The following is a 23,972-nucleotide window of genomic DNA, read 5'->3' on the forward strand; positions in this document are numbered from 1 at the left end:
TCTAGCAGATAAAGATAAAATTATTTGTGCTGTGTATATTTTGTGAATAAAATTCTTGAAAATTAAGTAATCAAAACAACAATAACAACACCACCTACTTTAAAATATTTTTTATGTCTATCCTCCCTGAATACCTTACTTCTCTCTCCAATTTGACAAGGGCATGAAAGTAGAATAGTTCTGTAGACAGGCCCTGTTCAGGTACCACCAAGTCCCCACCTATTCTACCATTTCACCAACAAGTCACCCACTGGTTCTGAGGCTGCAAAACAAGCTGCCAGAGCCACTGTTTATGTATGAGCCACCAAGCTGGAAAGGGTGACACTGGCTTCATTCAGGTTAAAGAAAGAATATAAATGAAACACTAAGGAAGTTCTTCTCCTGTGTATATGCCCTCTAACAAAACAAAAGGCAACTCAAAAGATGAAAAGGGTTACTGAAAAGTGAACATTTAATAGCTCCACAACACTAAGATAAGGTTATCTCAACCTATAATGTGAAGAGAAAAGGTACACCTTTTTTTTTTTTTTTCAAAGTGCTTTAAATGAAACTTGGATATATGCCAAGCATAGTGCAATACCTTGATAAGCATGGGTAGCAATGCTGCAGAATATCCAGGTGTAACTGAGAAACATTGTGAGGCCTCAGTTAGAAGGAATGGCTCTCTCATGTACACTCTCTAGACAAGCATATGTTATTGTTGTTGTTAGGTGCCTTCAAGTCAATTCTGACTTATAGCAACCTCATGTGATAGAGAACTGCTCCATACAATTTTTTGGCTGTAATTTTTATGCAAATTGCCAGGCCTTTCTCCTGTAAAGTCGTTGGGTGGGTTTGAACCACCAACTTTTTAGGTTAGCAGTCAAGCCCTTAAATCTTGCACTACCAGGGCTCCTTCAGACTAGCATATACTGTGATTTTTACTAAATACTTAAAAAGAAAAACCTGCCACATTAAGTTATTACCAACTCACAGAAGTTAGCGCAAATAGTACTTTCTGTTGACAAAAGAAAGCACGGTGAAGGGCTCAATCTCAGAGATGAGGCAGACCATCACAAAGTGGAAAACCAGCGAATGCAACTTGAAGATCTATGTTTTACTCAAAAGGTCTTCAAAGAGTTTGCCTTCCTCTATGTCAAACTCTTCTATAAGTTAGGAGATGATGTGGGAAATTAGTGGAAACTTGCTGGCTTCCCTGTAGCCACTGCTTGTTTGCTTTGTAATAAGATCAGTTCCCTGGAAACCTGGGCTCTGACACCAGCACTTCTCTGTGGTGCTGCAGTGGTGTTCTCCATGGGCTTTACTCACCTGATGTGCAAGAAGGTCACTCACAAAGCATCCCCCTGTCTAACATTCTACGATTTGCAGAAATTGACTATTAGTGCAATCTTGGAAACATTTCAGCAACTCCTTTTGCATGCTTCCACCACAATATATATTATAATGCCCAAGTTTAAAATGTATCATGGACCAAGTGGGATTCATACCAGGTAGGCAGGGATGGTTCAACATTAGAAAAACAACTAATGTAATCATATAAATAAAATAAAAGAACCATATGATCTTATCAATTGATGCAGAAAGCATTTGATAAAATCCAACATCCATTCATGATAAAAACTCTCAGCAAAATAGGAATAGAAGCAAAATTCCTCAGCATAATAAAGGGCACTTATACAAAGCCAACAGCCAACATCATCCTAAATGGACAGCGTCTGAAAGCATTCCCCTTGAGAACGGGAACCAGACAAGCATGCCCTTTATCACCACTCTTATTCAACGTTGTGCTGGAGGTCCTTGCCAGAGCAATTAGGCTAGATAAAGAAATAAAGGGCATCCAGATTGGCAAGGAAGAAGTAAAAGTATCTCTATTTGCAGACGACATGATCTTACACACAGAAAACCCTAAAGAATCCTCAAGAAAACTACTGAAACTAACAGAAGAGTTCAGCAGAGTATCAAGACACAGGATAAACAGACCAAGAATCAGCTGGATTCCTCAACATGAACAAAGAGAACATCGAAGAGGAATTCACCAAATCAATACCATTTACAGTAGCCCCCAAGAAGATAAAATAATTGGAATATATCTTACCAGAGATGTAAAAGACCTATACAAAGAAAACTACAAGACACTACTGCAAGAAACCAAAAGAGACCTACGTAAGTGGAAAAACATACTTTGGTCATGGATAGGAAGACTTAACATTATAAAAATGTCTATTCTACCAAAAGCCATCTACAGATTTAATGCAATTCCGATCCAAATCCCAATCCACCAAAGTAGTCAAAACAGCCTGGTACTGGCACAACAAGCGGTACATAAACCGATGGAAGAGAATTGAGAATCCAAATGTAAATCCATCCACATATGAGCAGCTGATACTTGACAAAGGCCCAAAGTCAGTTAAATGGGGAAAAGACAGTCTCTTTAACAAATGGTGCTGGCATAACTGGATATCCATCTGCAAAAAAATGAAACAAGACCCATATCTCACACTGTGCACAACAACTAACTCAAAATGGATAAAGACCTAAATATAAAATCTAAAATGATAAATATTGTGGAAGAAAAAATACGGACAATGCTAGGAACCCTAATACATGGCATAAACAATATATAAAACACTACTAAGAATGCACAAACACCAAGAAAGAAACTAGATAACTGGGAGCTCCTAAATATCAAACACCTATGCTCATCCAAAGACTTCACTAAAAGAGTAAAAAGATTACCTACAGACTGGGAAAAAATTCTTAGCTATGACATTTCCAATCAGCGTCTGATCTCTAAAATCTATATGACACTGCAAAAACTCAACCATGAAAAGACAAATAACCCAATTAAAAAATGAGCAAAGAATATGAACAGGCACTTCACTGAAGAAGACATTCATGTAGCTAACAGATACATGAGGAAATGCTCACCATCATTAGCCATTAGAGAAATGCACACGAAAACTACAATGAGATTTCATCTCACTCCAACAAGGCTGGCATTAATCCAAAAAACACAAAATAATAAATGTTGGAGAGACTGGAACGCTTATATACTGCTGGTGGGAATGGAAAATGGTACAACCACTTTGGAAATCGATTTGGTGCTTCCTTAAAAAGCTAGAAATAGAACTACCATACGATCCAGCAATCGCACTCCTTGCAATATATCCTAGAGAAATAAGAGCCTTTATACCAACAGATATATACATACCCATGTTCACTGCACCACTGTCTACAATAGCAAAAAGATGGAAGCAATCAAGGTGACCATCAGTGGATGAATGGATAAATAAATTATGGTATATTCACACAATGGAATACTACACGTCGATAAAGAACAATGATAAATGTGTGAAACATTTCATAACATGGAGGAATCAGGAAGGCATTATGCTGAGTGAAATCAGTCAGTTGCAAAAGGACAAATATTATACAAGACCACTATTGTAAGAAATCAAGAAAAAGTTTAAACAGAGAAGAGAATATTCTTTGATGGTTACAAGAGTGAGAGTGGGGAGGTAGGGAGGGAGGGAGAGGGTATTCACTAATTAGATAGTAGACAAGAACTATTTTAGGTGAAGGGAAAAATAACACACAGTACAGGGGAGGTCAGCACAACTGGACTAAACAAAAAGCAAAAAAGTTTCTGAATAAACTAAACGCTTCGAAGGCCAGCATAGCAGGGGCAGGGGTTTGGGGACCATGGTTTCAGGGGACATCTAAGTCAATTGGCATAATAAAATCTATTAAGAAAACATTCTGCATCCCACCTTGGAGAGTGGCATCTGGGGTCTTAAACTCTAGCACACAGCCATCTAAGATGCCTCAATTGGTCTCAACCCTCCTGGAGCAAAGGAGAATGAAGAACACTGAAGACACAAGGTAATTAGGAGCCCAAGAGACAGAAACGGCCACATAAACCAGAAACTACATTAGCCTGAGACCAGAAGAACTAGATGGTGCCTGGCTACAACCAATGACTTCCCTGACAGGGAACATAACAGAGAACCCCTGAGGGAGTAGGAGAGCAGTGGGATGCAGACCTCAAATTCTCCTACAAAGACCACACTTAATGGTCTGACAGACTAGAAGGACCTTGGAGGTCATGGTCCCCAGGCCTTCTGTTAGCCCAAGACAGGAACCATTCCCAAAGCCAACTCCTCAGACAGGATTTGGACTGGACTATAGGATTGAAAATGATCTCGTGAAGAATGAGCTTCTTGGCTCAAGTAGACACATGAGACTATGTGGGCAGCTCCGGTCTGGAGTGGAGATAAGAAGACAGAGGGGGACAGAAGCTGGCTGAATGGACACAGACATACAGGGTGGAGAGAAGGAGTGTACTGTCTCATTAGGGAGAGAGCAACTAGGACTATATAGCAAGGTGTATACAAATTTTCATATGAGAGACTTACTTGATTTGTAAACTTTCACTTAAAGCACAATAAAAACAAAAATAAAAATAAATGTATCCTGCAGCCTAGACGATTTTACTAGAAATATCTCCTTTTTCAGTGTACAGAGGCAGAAAATAGTAATCCTCTGCCACTTATTGATAGAGATCAAAGACTACAGCCTTCAGTATGGATTACATCTGAACATAAAGAAAACAAAAATCCACACAAGTGGATCAATAAGCAACATCTTGATAATCAGAGAAAACATTGAAGTGGTCAAGGATTTCAATTTACTTGGATTCCCAATCAATGCCCATGGAAGAGCAATGAAGAAATCAAACAACGCATTGCATTGGGCAAATCTGCTGCAAAAGGCCTCTTTAAAGTGTTAAAAACCAAAGATGTCACTTTGAGGACTAAGGTGCTTCTGACCCAAACCATGGTATTTTCAACTGCCTCATATGCATGTGAAAACTGGACAGTGAATAAGGAGGACCGAAGAAGAATTAATGCCTTTGAATTATGGTGGCAAATAATACTGAATATACCAGAGACTGCCAGAAAAACAAACAAATCTGGTTTGGCATAACTACAGCCAGAATGCTCCTGAGAAGTGAGGATGTAGTTTGGACACGTTATCAGGAGGGACCACTCCCTGGAGAAGGACATCATGCTTGGTAAAGGGCCAGCGAAAAGAGAGGAAGACCCTCCATAAGATGGACTGACACAGTGGCTGCGACAATGTGCTCAAGCATAGAACAACTGTGAAGATGTGGCAGGACTGGGCAGTGTTTCACTCTGTTGTATGTTGGGTCGCTGTAAGTGGCAACTGACTTAATGGTACCTAACAACAACAGCTTTTCCAGCATCAAGAAATCATCTCACCTGAGGTGTCAGCTCTACTTCTAATTCACCGGCTAAGAACTGCCGCTCAAATTCTGCATTTTCTCCCACGTAAGAAGAAATCATGCGTTTTATCTGCCTGGATTTAAGTAAAAGGCCCAAGCCAAAGTTGTCAACCCTAGAAGAAAAATAAAGGCAGCTTAAAATCAAAGGAGCATTTCTGATTGAACACTGTTATCATTTACATTCAAAAAGAGATGAAATTTTATTAATTTAGAGGAAAAGAAAACTTATCTGCTAAGCATTTAATCCACATATTCTCTCAGACCTGCCTCCCACCAAAAGAACCTTGTAAGATGGCTATTCTTTTTATTTTACAGACAAAGAAGCTAACGTTCAAAAAGTGTAAGGTCTTGTGTGGTTAAGTGACACAGCCAGTATTCAAACCTACATCAACTCCAAACTTTTTTTTTCTTCCCACTGCTCCAAAGCAATCCTGGGTTAGAAGATGAACCCATGGACAGACTGGTTCCCCCCCTACACTTTACTTAATGCATACCTAAATGCCATGGCAACTCCAATGGCCTAGCCTGCACTGACTCCAAATGAAGGCTTGGACAGAGAGCTCTTTCTGTCCAAAGAAAAACAGGCAGGAGAGAGGGACACTCCCAGTTTCTATTAAAAGTGAGATGACTAGCATACTTTCGAAAACTGAAACCAAATTATAAACAGCAACGAACATTTTTCCTACATAACAGACATTTTACTCTAAAGAAAGATTACATATGCATATGTACCACTAGGAAACACTGGTGGCATAGTGGTTATGTGCTACAGCTGCTAACCCAACGGTCGGCAGTTCGAATGCGCCAGGCGCTCCTTGGAAACTCTATGGGGCAGTTCTAATCTGTCCTATAGGATCGCTACGAGTCAGAATCGACTCAACAGCCCTGGGTTTGGTTTATGTACCACCAAAAAATTATTTTAAACATATATGTGTGTATATGCATACACACACATATATACATAGACATATACAGGTGTGTGTATATATATATATGTATATATACATATACACATACACACATATACATTTGGAGCCCTGATTGCCCAGTAGTTAAGTGCTCTGGCTGTTAACCAAAAAGTCAGCACTTCAAATCCACCAACTGCTCCTTGGAAACCCTATAGGGCAGTTCTACTCTGTCCTATAGGGTCACTATAAGTTGGAATCGACTCGATAGCAAAGCATTTTTGGTTTTGGTATATATACATGTACTCTCTCTTTCCCCAGCCTGAGGAGCAACCCCTTCATCCACGCCCATCACTCCGTGTTGAAGTGCCATCAGCATGCTGGACAAACTGCCCTACAAAGTTGCTTATATTGGCCTGGACTCCTGGGGATACTAGGCCCTGAACGTAGTGTCAGATATGACACCACGTGGACAAACCACCACCATTTCTCCTGACAACAGCCTTTTCACCTGCCTTCACTCCATTCCTCATTCTCATACTCCTCACACCCACAAGTGGCCAATCCAGTTCAAGTGACCCTTCCCTAATTCTCAAAATGCATCTTTTCCAAGCCCCACACTTCTACCAATCAGGACAGACACACTGTACGCCTTAAAGCAGTCCAGGCAATAGGTAACTGCCAATGGCACAGTGGTTAAGAGCTTGGCTGTTAACCAAAAGGTCAGCAGTTCGAATCCACCAGCTGCTCCTTGGAAGTCCTAGGGAGCAGTTCTACTCTGTCCTACAGGGTCGATATGAGTCAGAATTGACTCAAAGGCAAGGGTTTTAACCTTCCCCCAAAATTATTTAATAGTCCTAGCCTTCGAATCCTGATGATGGTAATATCTCCCTCTCATCATGGCTATCAAAGCAATAGCCGCAAGATTTACTCTTGTTTCAAAAGGAAACTAAAGCCGAAGTAATGTAAGTACTTTCAAGAGTGTACCTTAGAGTAACAGGAAGAATCTCCTGCAGGTTGAAAATTCACTTGTCCACCAGAGGTCTCCAAATCACTAAAGCTTCTCTTTATTTCTAGGACTCTAACTCTCCCCTATCCCCTCTCATACACAGAATGCCTTCTGACTTCTCTTTTACCCACTCTTAAATACCTGGAGGAAACCCTGGGGGCATAGCGGTTAAGTGCTGTGGCTGCTAACCAAAAGGTCAGCAGTTCGAATCCACCGGGCACTCCTTGGAAACCCTATGAGGCAGTTCTACTCTGTCATTTAGTGTTACTATGAGTCGCAATCGACTCGACAGCAACGGGTTTGGCTTTTTTTTTTAATACCTGGAGATCTGCTCAAAGATTACCCATTGCCAACAAGTCGATTCTGACTCATAGCGACCCTCCAGGGCAGAGTAGAACTGCCCCATAGGGTTTCCAAGGCTGTAATCTTTACAGAAGCAGACTGTCACATCTTTCTCCTCCTGAGCAGCTGGTAGGTTCGAATTGCCAACCTTACGGTTAGCCAAGCGCTTAACCACTGTACCACCCACGGTCCTTCACATGAAGATTACAGCCTAAAAAACCCTACGGGGACACATCTACTCTGCCACACGAGGTTGCTATGAGTCAAAATTGACTTGATGCCACCTACAAACAACAACAAATACCTGGCTAGGCCCCCAGCTCTTCTGCCCCTACTATCTACGCACAAAGTGAGAGCCAAAGTGAGCCTCATAAAAGTCAGATCGTGTCACCCCTCAGCTCAAAACCCTGCAGTGGTGCTCCATTCACTCAGAGTGAAAGCAAGGGTTTCTAGAGTGGCCAGCAAGGCTCCATGTGATCTGAAGCCCTTTATGTCTCTGGCCTACCTCCTCCACTCTGTCTTTTGCTCACCTCTCTAACTCTGCTAGCCTCCTTACTGCCTCTCAAACACACCAAACATATACTGCCTGGGGGCTTCTGCATGGGCCCTTCCCTGTCTAGGAAACCCTTCACCCCAAAAAACTTCCTGGCTCACTTCCTCTGTTATGGATTGAACTGTGTCCCCACCAAAATGTGTTGTAAATCCTAACCCTTATACCTGGGGTTATAACCCCATTTGGAAATGAGTTGTTATGTTAACGTGGCAGTATTAGTGTAGGGTGCATTTTAAGTCAATCTCTTTCGAGATACAAACCCAGTAGATCAGGAGTAGAGAAGCCAAGTAGAGATGGAGGGGGACAGATGCTAAGCGACATGAAGATCACCAAGGAGCCAAGAAACAGAAGCTGAAAAGACAAGGACCTTCCCCCAGAGCTGACGGAGGAGAAAACCTTGCCCTAGAGCTGGCACCCTGAGTTCAAACTTCTAGCCTCCTAAACTGTGAGAAAATAAATTTCTGTTTGTTAAAGCCACCCACTTGTGGTATTTCTGTTACAGCAACACTAGATAACTAAGAAACCCTCCTTCCTCCAAGTCTCTGTTCAAAAGTTACCTCCATGAGTCCCACTCGGACTACCCTAAACCTGCTCCTCTACTTTCATGCTCCCAGTCCCTCTTTCTTGCTCTACTTCCTTTCCTTCCATAGCACTTATGACCTTCTAACATACTGGAAAATTTACTTATTTGTTATGTTTACCATTTATTGTCTGCCTCTCCCTACTAGAATGTGAACTCCAGGAGACAGAGATCTTGGTCTGTTTTGTTCACTGTTATAGCCCAGAAACATACATGGCACACAGTATGATTAAATATCTACTGAACATTTGTTGAATCAATTTATTGCTCAACTCTGCTCCCCCCTCTTCTCCAATAAAAATGAAAATAATCAAGTCACTGTGCTGGATATTTTCTGTTCAACCTTCCATATCCATTCTCCAACCATCTCCATCCTTCCCAGTGCACGGGATAGTTGTCCTGTATAGACTGAATCACGGGGCTCTCTTGCCCTTTGGCTTCTCATTGGGTTCCGTTAATGGAGGCACCATCAAGAAATCAGAAGGTGAGCAGAGAATGATTTCTGGGTTTATATTCCCCTGCTCCCTCTCTGACGAGCTACAGCACATTGGACAGTCCTCTCCATAAAGCTTTCTTCTAGGTCCTGATAACAGCTCTCTGTCCTCATTCCTTCTGGCTGAGGGCTGGTAGCAACAACTCTCTTCTGCACTAACCCCAGGGGTCTTTACTACTTACATGTTGCTTTCCCTAAACCTTGACCATTGCTTTAAAAAGTGTCCCTTTGATAAACTCTCCTCAATTACCCAGTATGAAAGTATACTGATAGCCTCTGAAATCTGACTTACAAAGTCGTAATAATAAAATAATTCATGAAAGTGATTATAGTCCACTTCCTTTTCATAGTTTTAAATATGTAAAAATTCCCATTAAACCCCCTCCAAGACTACAGGTCCATAATATAAACCAGATGCAGTTGCTCATTCACTGACTCAGAGATTTTTCTAACCATACTCGAGGAGCTCTGTTTGGCTTTTCAATCCATTAAACATTTGAATCTGGCTATTTGGAGATGACCTCCCTATATTTGTTGTTCTTGACTCTCGGAATCATTGTATATTTGGCCCTCACTTTGTTTCTGGACTAACACCCTGCATAGCAACCAAGCAGTGCCTAAAGATGCTGAGTTCAGGCTACCACCTGACCAGGTACAAACGCAGCCTTCATGCCAAGAAAAATGCTATTAGATGCAGGATGTCTTTTTTGCCACATACTCACTTTTCAATCCACAAATTCAGCAAACATGTCTCACCTTACTTACTATGTGACAAATACTGATGATGTAAAAATGAATAAGGCAAGCTGTTTACCTCTAAGAGATCAAAGAGTAAAGAGAGGCAAAAGACATAGCGGATCTTATACAAATGAGGAACATACCATTTCTAATAAAGAAATGTTTATAAAAACATTTCATGGCTCTTTGTTATTGAAGATAGTTCTGATGGACTTTCAAAAAGATTATCTTCCTTGCCTTTAATGGCCAACACTCTTCTAGCATACCTAACAGACAGACTTGATCTTTTTCCTGCAAGACAACAAACTCAATCTTCCAACATTTTACTTGTTAAAAGAAGTCTAGAGCCAAGAATTCATTAAACAGATACTGTAAAAAAAAAAAAAAAACAACCAGTCAATTCCGACTCATAGCAACCATACAGGACAGAGTAGAACCGCCCCATAGAGTTTCCAAGGAGCACCTGGTGGATTCGAACTGCTGATCCTTTGGTTAGCAGCCTTACCTCTTAACCACTATGCCACGAGGGTTTCCAAATTAATGTAAAGCAAACGTATACTCTGTGGAAGACATCAATGTTCTGCAAATATTCTCATTTTCTGAATCTGAAATTTCATTTTCTGAATTTTCATTTTCTCAAGGCTAATTAATTGGCAATTCTTATCAAAATAAAGGAGCTCTGGTGGCTCAGTGGTTAAGAGTTCAGCTTCAATTGCTTGGTTTAAATTTTTGGCTGCGATTGCTCATGTGATACTGCACCGCTTATGATTCACCATCACAGCTGGGGAGAGGGTACAGTTTCAGAGGTTGCCATGTGGCCCTTCCTCCCATAATGGCTCCTATTCTACAGGTCAGGGATCTAAATATACTTATCTCAAATATGTATTTGGGGACTGGGGAAATAACCACAAGTGGGGACCCACTGTAAGATAAGACTTTGGTCACAAGTTCACTCATCAAGTAGCTTCCATAAGTCCCTGCCTATACATAGTGCTGTAAACCCTGGTGGCATAGTGGTTAAGAGCTACAGCTGCTAACCAAAAGGTCGGCAGTTCGAATCCATCAGGCGCTCCTTAGAAACCCTATGGGGCAGTTCTACTCTGTCCCATAGGGACGCTATGAGTCAGAATCGATTCAATGGCACTGGGTTTGGTATGATTTTGGGGTATCAAAATGAAACTCTAAAAATAATGTGGCACCCATTTACCCAAATGTATTTCTCTTATTTGCTCATTCTAAAAAAAAAAAAAAATTTTTTTTTTAGTTCATTCTAGACATAGTTAAATCTCAATTATACAATTATATTTACTTTAATAATATCAACTATATCAAAAGAAAATAAAATGCTACATTGGAACACAAGGTTAATTTATGACACAGTTATATAAGACAAATGAAATCTTCCATGAGCTGAGCACAGAAGTTCAAGCGCACATTCCAAGAAGTGGTTTAGCCTTTCCCAGCTAAAATACCCAAATCTTGGGAAACTGTATTAGCCAAGCGGCATAGATCTCTCCTTTGAGCCCTTTGGAACCCTTCGGAGCTGTAGTTGCCTCAACAAGAAGAAAGACAGCACAGCAGAGAAGGGTCACTTGCCTTTATCTCCCGGTTCAAAATCATTGGTGCAGATCCAGAAATATTATTTAGGGTGAGAAACTGCTCAGTGGGCCCTCGTAAAATTTCTATACCTGCCTAGTATGGTGCTATATACAAGCAGTAGTACTGTAATCACAAGCACGGGTAGGTGTATATATTATCTTCTGTACCTGCCTAGTATGGTAGTATATACAAGGAATAGTATTGTAATCACAAGCACGGGTAGGTGTATATATTATCATAAAGTAGCTATTAGCCTCCCACTTGTAAGTAGGGCTACACCTGGAGTTGTCTAATTCCTCACACTTCAAGAACTATAGTCTAAAATTCTGTCATGGGAAAATGATCATAACTAACATGCCATACCAGTTCCTTTCCTTAGTTCTGTGATTTACTTAACATATAGTTTATAGTGAAACTTTTGATTGACATAGGCTTATAACTCACACGTCAAAGTTCTCCAAAAATCAATGAAACACATGTTTTCGGTTTTTTTTACCTCCCTAATCAGCCCATTGGAGCCCTGGTGGTGCAGTGGTGAACTGTTAACCAAAAGGTCAGCAGTTCAAATCCACCAGCCACTCCTTGGAAACCCTATGGGGCAGTTTACTCTGTTTTTTTATACAGTTACTACAAGTTGGAATTGACTTGAGGGCAATAGGTTTGGTTTGGTTTTAAACAACCCACATCAAAGTATTAATTCAGCTGAATGACCCTAAAGGAGAGTTTATTTTTTCCAGGCTAATAGTTAATACTTCCTACCATTTTTTTTACCAAGGTAGTGGCAGCCCACAGCAATTAAAAAAAAACGTTGCCATGAAGTCGATCCTTACTCATGGAGACCCCATGTGTGTCAGGATAGAACTGTTCTCCACAGGGCTTTTACTGGCTGATTTCTCAGAAGTAGACTGTCAGGCCTTTCTTCCAAAGTGCCTCCAGGTTGACTCAAACCTCCAGTCTTTTGGTTAGTAGGTGAGTAAATTAACCATCTTTAAAAAAAAACCCATTGCCGTCGAGTCGATTTCAACTCATAGCGACCCTACAGGAGAGAGGAGAACTGCCCCATATGGTTTCCAAGGAGCGCCTGGTGGATTCAAACTGCTGACCTTCTGGTTAGCAGCCGTAGCTGTTAACCACTATGCTACCAGGGTTTCCTAACCATCTGTACCACCTATCAATTATTAAAAATTAAATTAAATTAAAAAATAGACAACAAGGAGCCTTGAGCTTTGGAAAAACTTCCAATTCAGGCAAATCATTCCAGGCAGATGGTTCCATACAAAGAGTACTTTCTAAGTGAGAAAATAGGTATTACTTCTAATTCCAAATTCTCCCCTTTACTTAACAATTCAAATCAATTCAATAATTCTCCAATAAATCATCTCTAAGTTTTCCTCATTTATCTGACTCTAAAGGCCCAAACAAGCTCTTTACTCCTATAGATCTCTATGATTTAAACCCTCCTATTTAATTTTTTTTTATTTAAGAGAATCGCCACCAACGAGGGGTTTGCAAAGTGCCTTCTTTGTGTTCAATGAAATATGTTATCAGCATCTACTAAGCATCTACTGCATCCTTTGCAAGCATCCAGTTATCAGGAAAAGCCAACAAATTATTGATAATCAAAAGTATTTTTAATAAATATGAAGTTGGGCCAAACGGCACAGGATGTGAAGAAATATTGACTGTGAACGAGTTACTTCTCTCTTTACAGGTAATGTTTCTTTGTTAAATAAGGGCAAGAACAAATGATCTCTGTAGTCCCATCCCTCTAACACTCAGTAATGCTGATTCATAAACTAAGCACAGTAGGGAATACAAAACAATTATAAGTAATAGGATCGGAATATAAAATATATCAAAGAGGATAAATACAATTCAGTATAAAAAGACAAAAAGTTACTAAAGGAATTCAGAAAGGGGCAAGATCAATGAGAGTTAGAGAAGGCTTCTTTGAGGATATGGAACTTGAGTTGATCCTACAAAAAGTATTATGAGTTGATTTGTGTCCCCCCAAAGATATGTTCAAGTCCTACTCCCTGGTGCCTGCGAACGTGATCTTATCTGGAAATAAGAGTCTTGCTTATATAATTAGTTAAATTAATATGAGGTCATACTGTAGTAGGGTGGGCCCTAATCCAATATGACTGGGGTCCTTATAAAAGAAGAGAGAGAGACAGAGAGAGACACACAGATGGAAGAGGCCATGTGAAGATGAAGGCAGAGATTGGGATGATGCAAGTCAAGGAACACCTGGGACCACCAGAAGCTGAAAGAGACAAGGATGGACCTTCTCCTTTGGAGACAGCATGGCCTGGTGACACCCTGACTTCAGCCTTCTAGCCTCCAGACTGAGAGAATAAATTCCTGCTGTTCAACTCCACCCACTTTGCGATAATTTGTTCTGGCAGCCCTAGAAAACCAATATAAATGGGCAGGAGATGACTAGGCAAGGAAGAGGTGGGGAAGCATTCCATACAGGAAAAATAAAGACAGAATAGGAGGACTGAGCAGGAATGTGGCATCAGTTTTGTTTACTAAGTAATCTGTGTTTTCTTCTAAGTTACATTTATAATAATAGGCTAGACTGTCAATGTGGTTATTTTTTTTAAGTCTTTTAAGATTTTTAATGCCTTTTTTTCCTGCTAATGATTTACCATTTTGTATACAAGTAGCTTTTTCCTACAAAAACTAAACACGCCTTAGTGTGCTTGCCATTCTTAAAATATTATGTCCTATTTATTGTTGACCATTTTAGTATGTGAACCTCCCGTCATATGTGCTATCCGCATATCCTCCTCCTTCTATCACGATAAGAAACATTTTTTATGGTTAATGGTATTTCTTTATATGTAATCTAGAGTAACTGAACAATCCATCAGGAAAGACCAACCACTAGAAAAGGACATCAGGTTTTGTAGAAGGATCAGCAAAAATGTGGCAAACCCTCCATGAGATGGACTGACACAATAGCCTCAACAATGGGCTCAAACATCAAAGATCACAGAGATGGCTGAGGCCAGACAACATTTTATTCTGTTATATATTAGGTTGCCATGAGTCAGAGGTAATTCGACAGCACAACAATAATGGCATAATCTTTGGAAAGAACATGAAACAGATTTCAAATTAATTTCCATGTTGCTTTATGAACAAAGAGCTAATGCCATTACTGTGAATTTGAGTGGCAGTATATGGGCTAGCTATGATCTGTAACAACATACAACATTCAAGATACCACCAAATTTTAAAATGTAATATTCAATTTGAAAATATATATTCTAATTTTGACAATAAATTTTAGATTTAGAAAAACAAAAGCACATCAAGTTAAAGAGATATAAAATTATGCAAGTCTGCAAGCAGCCACCTAAGATGCATCAATTGATCTCAACCCACCTGGATCAAAGGAGAATGAAGAACACCAAGGACACAAGGTAATTACGAGCCCAAGAGACAGAAAGGGCCACATGAACCAGCGCCTACATCATCCTGAGACCAGAAGAACTAGATGATGCCTGGCTACAACCAATGACTGCCCTGAGAGGGAACACAACAGAGAACCCCTGAGGCAGCAGGAGAGTAGTGGGATGCAGACCCCAAATTCTCATAAAAACACCAGACTTAATGGTCTGACTGAGACTAAAAGGACCTCGGTGGTCATGGCCCCCAGACCTTCTGCTGGCCCAGGACAGGAACCATTCTCAAAGCCAACTCTTCAGACATGGATTGGGCTGGACAATGGGCTGGAGAGGGATGCTGGTGAGGAGGGAGCTTCTTGGATCAGGTGGACACTTGAGACCATGTTGGCATATCCTGCCTGGAGAGGAGATGAGAGGGTAGAGGGGGTTAGAAGCTGGCAAAATAGGCACAAAAGCAGACAGCGGAGGGAGGGAGCAGGCTGTCTCATCACGGGGGAGTAATTGGGAGTATGTAGCAAGGTGTATATGGGTTTTTGTGTGAGAGACTGACTTGATTTGTAAACTTTCACTTGAAGCACAATAAAAACTACTAAAAAAAAAAAGTATGCAAGTCTGCTTTACTTCTCTGGGTTTTGGGTTTTTATGAAGGCCTGTCCCAAAAATATTTGGATAAATGTAACCTCTACTCTTGACCTTGTTAACTGCCTCTGGCTTCTTTTGATATGTAGGTATGCTGCTCAGTGTAAACAGGGAAAAAATTCATTTCATTGGTAAACTTTGAATATTACCAAGAACTGTCATTTCTTTCAAGCTAAATGTTTTCAAATGCACACTTACCCTGCGTTGTTGCTGACTGCAGTTAGCCCTTTTACTCCCGTCTTTAGTAAAGCTCCTATAAGGTTCTCTGGAATTCCACATAGCCCAAAACCTGTAAGAAACCCAAAAGATAAACTATTTCTTTCAGGGAAACGTATGTATCATTCTTTTTAATAGAATATTAAAAAAATTTATCAAGCACATTATTAGATCTATTAAGCATAATTCACAGAAAATCTCAGCAACTCAATAAATGATCATGAGTTGTCTCCAAATGCCTTAAACCATTATACAGCACCATATGTCATCGTCAAGTCTTTGAATCAGAGGTATAAAGCCAAGTGCAATCAGTTTATATGGCTACATGTTGCTTTCCTTGCACTTAACTACATCCCTATTATTGCACCATTTTATAATTCAACCCTTATATAACGGCTACTTTCTCAAGCATGTGTGTTTTATATGCCCAAGTAGATTTTGCAGATTTGGACACCTGAGCCAAAATCCTTCACTCCCTTACATCTTTCTCAATTCCTCAAATAGTAGTGTGTTTAAAATGAACATCTGATGACATCATTTGAATAAGTAGAGAGAGGCCCTAAAAATAAGCCTGGAAATCCAAAGTAGTTTATAAGAATCTGGCAGTAAATTTAATAAGTTGGTGATTCTAAAAGAGACTCCAAAGAAGAAGCAGCAGTAGAACGTGGGGGTTCAACAACAGGCAGAGGCTTACGTACTATCTGTCTCATAAAATAAGGAGTAGCTACGCATAGGCCAGAAGCCCTGGTGGCGCAGTGGTTAAGAGCTCAGCTGCTAACCAAAAGCCGGCAGTTCAAACACACCAGCCATTCCCTGGAAAATCTGTAGGGCAGTTCTACTCCATCTGGAACTGATGGACGGCAATGGGTTTGTTTTTTCGATTTAGGAGTGAGCCAATGTGATCAATGTAAATATTTTAAGTTAAAAAGAACTGCCAAGGATCTAGTGATTTTCCAAAGCTACTGATAAGATATTACCACAAAGACTTTTAAATTTTTTAAAATTTTAGCTTTTCAAAATAACAGAAGAAAAAGGGAAAGAAGCAGTAAAAACTAAGCATTAAACCTTGCTAAACTTTCAGGAAGAAGACATATGATAAAGTAACTGCCATTTTCGAACAGTTTTTCTAATCTACACAGCTTTGCCATGTGATTTCGTTGACTCCCTAAAACATAAGAATGTTACCACAGAAAGGACAGCAATGCTGTTACTCACCACCAACCAATATCGTCGCACCATCAGGGATGTCTTTTATAGCTTCCACTGGATCTGAATAAAATTTAGTATGACGACAAGTGGTGGTTGAAAAGTAGCAAACATATCCCTGAAACAATTAGAAAACACTGTTAAGTGAATAATCATTTGGAGATACAGCTTTACTCTGCATGCATAGCAATTTATTCACTAAACGTATATACACACACATACACGTATATATATACTGGTAATTTTATTATCCCCCTTTCCAAAGAATGGGGCTTTAAGTGGTTCATCCTTAAGAATAAGCTGGACATACTCTATTCACAGATTATCATCAGAGGCCCGCTGCAATTAATGTCTTCCACTATGTGAGAGATAGCTATGACTGTGTCATCCGTGGCCGCCACAAAATCGTTACAGTAGATAGCCCGATACTGCCAGGCAAATTCACAATAATGGCATCATCAAGCATCTTTTTCTGATAGCAATCTAATCTTCCATTTAACCAACAAATATTTACTGAGAACCTACTTCATGTGCCAAGTACTGTGCTACTTACTTCAACACAGGAAGAACTAAGATATGACCGCCGCCCTCAATGCAATTAAGTACAGCATGACCAATACTACATATACTACATACACATCCTGATCTAATATTAGGGGTCAGAGAGTACCTCCTGTTATGGATTGCGCTGTGTCCCCAAAAACTTATGTTTAAGTCCTAACCCCTATAGCTGTAAATATGATCCTGTTTGGAAATAAGGGTTTTCTTTTGTTAACGAAGTCATATCAGAGTAGGGTAAGCCCTAAACCTAATCACTTCTGAATGGTGCCTTATACAAAGAGCAGAACAGAAACAGAGACACACATAGGTGAAAAACAGATGCCATGGAACTCCAACTCCTGGGGCTACCAACAAAAAAGATTCATACAATCAATGCCCTAATTTGGATTTCTAGCTTCCAAAACTGTAAACCAATACATTTGTTCCTTAAGGCCACCCACTTGTGGTGTTTTTTGTTACAGCAGCACTATGTAACTAAAACATTTCCTAAACAGATAGAGTTGTTGTTGTTAGGTGCCTTCGAGTCGGCTCTGACTCATTATGACCCTATGTACCACAGAACAAAACACTGCCCAGTCCTGCACCATCCTTACAATTGTTGTTATGCTTGAGCCCATTGTTGTAGGCACTGTGTCAATCCATCTTATTGAGGGTCTTCCTCTTTTCCACTGACCCTGTACTTTACCAATCATGTTGTCCATCTCCTGACAACATGTCCAAAGTATGTTAGACGCAGTCTCACCATCCTTGCTTCTAAGGAGCATTCTGGTTGTACTTCTTCCAAGACAGATTTGTTCGTTCTTTTGGCAGTCCATGGTATATTCAATATTCTTCACCAACACCACAATTCAAAGGCATCAATTCTTCTTCCGTCTTCCTTATTCACTGTCCGGCTTTCACATGCATATCATGTGACTGAAAATACCATGGCTTGGGTCACGCGCACCTTAGTCTTCAAGGTGACTGACATCTTTGCTTTTCAACACTTTAAAGAGGTCCTTTGCAGTAGATCTGCCCAATGCATTGCATCTTTTGATTATTTGACTGCTGCTACAAAAAGACTCATCCCCTTTTGGGGCTTAAAGTTTACAGATGCTGTAAAAAAGTCCAAAAGTATTATCTGCAAGGGAAGTGTGTCTAATCTTACAATTCACTGTTTAGTTCAAGATAAGTTATCTAGTGAGCATTCATTCACAGTCAGTTATAAACTGTTTCCTTCTCACATTTTTTACTTCACTCACAACATGGATGAGAGAAATTAAAAAGTGGATTCTGTTGCAATCAATCAATCATACTCAACATCACCTCTCCTTCACTCCCATTATATGCAACCTAAAAAGAGAGAGAATAGAGAGAATAACACCTGAATCCTGATATGCTGCTATTTTAACAAGCCCATAACTGTTGGAAGTTCACACCCACTAATAGTTAATCTCCCAGGAAAACACAACCTGAAGCAAACAAACCCAAAAAAAACCCCAAATCCACTGCCATCAAGTCGATTCCTACTCATAGCGACCCTATAGGACAGAGTAGAACTGCCCCATAGAGTTTCCAAGGAGCACCTGGTGGATTCGAACTGCCGACGTTTTGGTTAGCAGCCGTGGCACTTAAGCGCTATGCCACCAGGGTTTCCTCTGAGGTAAACAAGGTAAGAGTAAAAACGAGTTTCTATCATTCCTTTCTTCCTCCAAGAATTCCTTTCAAAAAAGTGTCAATTAGTATAAAAGACTACACATAGGGTCACCATGAGTTGGAGTTGACTGGACAACTGGTAACGTGTGAAGGGCGTCTTAAGTGGGGTTTTATACCCTAATACTGCTCAAACACTGGAAAATTACTGGAGACAGTGATAAAAAAAGGAAAGGGCTTTAGCCCCATCAGGCTTTTTCCTCATTCATATCCTCAAGTAGCAAGGGAGTATTTGATTCTGTTTAAAGAATGACTATACACACACCTATATAATAAATAAGTAAATATATATATACACACACACACACATACAGGAAACCCTGGTGGCGTAGTGGCTAAGTGCTATGGCTGCTAACCAAAGGGTCAGCAGTTCGAATCCTCCAGGTGCTCCCTGGAAACTCTATGGGGCAGTTCTACTTTGTCTTTGTCTCCAGTACTACTATGCTACCTTTACTCCACCTAAGTAAGGGTCAAGAATCAGGGCCTTAGCATGAAGAGGAAGAAAATTAAAGAATTCATCTACACCCAAACAGTCTGGGGATGAGGTCACCCACAACTATTTATCTCTGGACTGAGCCCTGAATCCCACAGTCTTAAGAAAACTCGTTTTCCCTATAGGTCCTTTTAGATTCCTGAAGAGAAACAAAAGCATATAACTTTTGACTCCTCAGGAATTCCATTCCTTTGTTTCATTCAGCTGATAATTAGTATTTTCACTAATCAGAAATGCTGAGAGTCCCCCCCAACCAAAAACACCTCAGAAATACTTTTAAAAAGACATGTTTCACATATACTCAGATAACCAAAAGTTAAAAGCAATAAAGGGATTCATATTTCCATAGAATATGAGGACTCAAGATAAAGAATTTACAGGCACTGTGATTTTTTTCAATATTCATACGTTGACTTAACAACTTGTTGACATTGGTTATCTGTTATATTGATATTTGATATCTATTTAGTAAGAGCCAGACAGTTTTTGTCCCTAGGAAACTTAGGAGACAGTGTGGCTTTATGGGCCACACTCCAGTGAGCTTGAGGTCAAAAATATCCATTTCAAATCTTAGTTCAGCCACAACTGTGTGAACCTGAGAAAATTTCTTAACCTTCCTAAGTCATTTTTTGGGGAGTACAGGAGAATTTTTTTGTTGTTGTTTTGTTTCTAAAAGGACAATAAATTGCTTCCCAGAACCAAAGAAGATGCCTAGAAGATGTTAATTTTTACCTTTTTTTCCATTCTCCACCAAGGCAGTAAAATTATCCCGTCATTTATTACAGTTTAAAATTTACTCTGCCCCCTCTAATACACGCACATACACACCTCACTGATTTTACAAAGTTTTTTTTTTTCTTTTTCTTTAATGCACCTTGACCCATATGGTAGCAAATGAATCCATGTGATCTTTATTGAGGGTTTTCACAAAAAGGGTCCTAACTTTATGATGACTCAACAAGTTTATTTTATTTGCAATTACATTACATTGTCTCAAGGTTGCCAGACTGGGTGTACAGAGATTGCTGGGGCAAGTCAGCAGTGTAAACCCAGACAGTGGGGCAAAGATGAAGTCGGATGTCTGAGGCCAACTTTGCCAGAAAGTTTACTGGGATCTTAAAGGCCTGAAATAAGGGAACTGCCTAGTGCCTGGAAGACAACACCCTAGAGGAAGCTGCACCCAGAGCTGCTGTATTTAAACCTTTGGGATTATTCTCTTAAATCTCTTAAACCTCTCTGCTCACCCTCCCTATCTCTGGAATAGATAAAGAGCTGGAGAAAATTGTGTCTCTGATAATATCTTTTTTTCTTAGATAACTGAATTAAAAAGGGGAGCTCTATTCCTTATAAATGCCTCTACTTTCTATATATTGTGGAGCCCTAGTGGCGCAGTGGTTAAGAGCTACAGCTGCTAACCAAAAGGTCAGCAGTTCTAATCCATCAGCTGCTCCTTGGAAACCCTATGGGAAAGTTCTATTCTGTCCTATAGGGTTGCTATGAATCAGAATCAACTTGACAGCAATGGGTTTGGTTTTGGTTTTTTATATATTTTAAATGCTAAAACAGCGATCTGTGCACCACCTGCCAACAAAGAAACAAATAACCTTCAAGCGTTACAGGGATTATCTAAGAGAAAAATAATGAATCGTAAACTTTGTCATCTGTTTTTGTTTTGTTTTTTTTAACTCTCTGCCATCTGCAGAATTATATTTTATTATTGCTAATACTCTGATATTACTATTTGAGGAAGGGAAATAATAATGATTCAGTTATGGCGTATAAGAAATAATCAAATTCTTACAGTACAATTTTTCTCCACTGTATTTCTCTCTCCATCTAGCCCCTCCAACTTCACCCACTCATTCAAATTCCTACATTTAACCTCTGGGGTCTTATTTCACTGCTGAACCTAAATTTTATCTTATTTCCTCCTAGTTTAGAATCTTCATCCTTTCTAATCACTTCAACCATTATTTCCTTCACCTAATTTCTCATTTTCCTGTCATCCAATACCAAAAAAACCCACTGCCATAGAGTCTATTTCAACTCATATCGACTCCATAGGACAGAGCAGAATTGCCCCACAGAGTTTCCAAAGAGCAGCTGGTGGATTCGAACTGCCGACCTTCTGGTTAGCAGCCATAGCTCTTAACCACTGTACCACCAGGGCTCCATTATTCAGTACAGGGTGTACTTATTTAAACTTGCTGGCAAGGTCAGCTTCAGACATCCTTCTTGAATGTACTTACTTTTTTAAGATCTTTCAGTGAAAATCCGCAAAGCTTACCTCTTTATTATCTTCAAATAAATCCTATCTTCATAATACGGAGCTATACACTCAAGTGACATTTACCTTGTCACCTTACAGTTAAATAAACCATGACACAGAAAAGTTGATACCGCCCACTGAAGTATCAAAGTTTGATAAACAGAAGTGGAGAGGGTAGGTCATAAGGAGGGGGATGAGGAGAAGGATGTTAGAAAGAAAAGACAGTAATATGCTGGTAGATACAAAATATAAAGAGTTGCAAGAAGGAGTATGGCATCACCAGCCAAGAAGAGGGCGTGGTGACATGTGTGGAAATGCTTCAGCTGTCCAGCATGACTGATATCTAACAAAGGTCGAATAGTCCTCTTGGACTAAACACTTGCAGTTACACATTTGTGCCATGAACAAATCTCAAGGAGCTCAAAGGGAGTTGCTCACGTTAAGCAATTCTCTATCGCATTGGTGTACTCTGTTTTCAACGGAACATACGTGTTCTGTTCCAAGACCCAAGGTATGCACAGCGTTCTAAAGGGGCACAGGCTAGTGCCTGGTGGGTCATGAGTCCTTGGGAGGAAAAAGACTAATAGTGATGGGGATTCCAGACAGTGGAAGCTGCCTGAGTAAAGGTACAGAGATGTGAAGAGACTCGGCCTATTACACCAGGGGCCTGCAGGATCACATGCCACGGAGAGAAGTTCATCCAGATCAGACTGCGGCAGGTTGTAAAGGGCAGTAAATACCACGCTAAAGAGTTTCAACTTCATCCTTCAAGGAGGAAGGGACGTCATAGTTTTTTAAACACAGAGATGTCACAACTCTCATATGGGAGCCTGAACCAGGAAAGTGATGGGGGCTAGGAGGATGGCTTACTCATTCATTCATTTATTTATCCATTTGTTCAAAAATATTTTATATCAACCATACTAAACATGGAACCCTGGTGACGCAGTGGTTAAGAGCTTGGCTGCTAACCAAAAGGTCGGCAGTTAGAATTCAACAGCTGCTTCCTGGAAACCCTACAGGGCAGTTCTACTCTGTCCTATAGGGTTGCTGTGAGTCAGAACTGACTCAATGGCCCATAACAACAACACATGGAATGCTGTTGAAAAAAGAGCTGATGGACTAAACCAAAAGCAAAGAAGTTTCTGAATAAACTGAATACTTTGAAGGCCAGCGTAGCAGAGGCAGCGGTTTGGGCACCATGGTTTCAGGGGACATCTAAGTCATTTGGCATAATAAAATCTATTAAGAAAACATTCTGCATCCCACTTTGGAGAGTGGCTTCTGGGGTCTTAAATGCTAGCAAGCGCCCAACTAAGATGCATCAATTGGTCTCAACCCACCTGGAGCAAGGAAGAATGAAGAACACCAAAGACACAAGGTAATTATGAGCCTAAGAGACAGAAAGGACCACATAAACCAGAGACTACATCAGCCTGAGACCAGAAGAACTAGATGGTACCTGGCTACAACCGATGGCTGCCATGACAGAGAACACAACAGAGAACCCCTGAGGGAGCAGAAGAGTAGTGAGATGCGGACCCTAAATTCTCATAAAAAGACTAGACTTAATGGTCAGACTGGGACTAGGAGGACCCCAGACGCCACGGTCCCCAGACCTTCTGTTAGCCCAAGACAGGAACCGTTCCCAAAGCCAACTCTTCAAACAGGGATCGGACTGGAATATGGGGTGGAAAATGATACTGGTGAGGAACGAGCTTCTTGGATCAAGTAGATACATGAGACTGTGTTGACCTCTCTGTGTGGAGGGGAGATGAGAGGGCAGAGGGGGCCAGAAGCTGCCCAAATGGATGCGATGAGAGAGAGTGGAGGGAAGGACTGTGCTGTCTCATTGCGGGGAGAGCAATTAGAGGAGTGTATAGCAGGGTATATCTAAATTTTTGTATGAGAGACTGACTTGATTTGTAAACTTTCACTTAAGGCACAATAAAA

The 23,972-nt window shown here is 40.3% G+C and overlaps 1 protein-coding gene across 5 annotated transcripts in view; it reads right to left on the reverse strand.

Moving 5' to 3' along the window:
- OXCT1 (3-oxoacid CoA-transferase 1) overlaps window positions 1-23,972 on the reverse strand; it is a 188,254-nt gene that overhangs the window by 159,046 nt on the left and 5,236 nt on the right. For 3 of the 5 annotated variants that reach the window (XR_010318437.1, XM_010588117.3, XM_064271609.1), the window contains exons 2-4: window positions 17,014-17,122; window positions 15,781-15,871; window positions 5,283-5,418 (exon numbers count right to left, since the gene is read on the reverse strand). Coding sequence is in view for 4 of the 5 variants with exons in the window: in XM_010588117.3 (XP_010586419.1) it covers window positions 5,283-5,418; window positions 15,781-15,871; window positions 17,014-17,122 (336 nt within the window). In the remaining variant the exon portion in view is untranslated. Of the gene's footprint in view, window positions 1-5,282; window positions 5,419-15,196; window positions 15,342-15,780; window positions 15,873-17,013; window positions 17,123-23,972 lie in introns of those variants that run through there. The other 2 variants (XM_064271625.1, XM_064271618.1) reach the window with 2 other exon arrangements.

The sequence above is a fragment of the Loxodonta africana genome, chromosome 2 (genome assembly GCF_030014295.1).
Source record: "Loxodonta africana isolate mLoxAfr1 chromosome 2, mLoxAfr1.hap2, whole genome shotgun sequence".
Classification (NCBI taxonomy): Eukaryota; Metazoa; Chordata; class Mammalia; order Proboscidea; family Elephantidae; genus Loxodonta; species Loxodonta africana.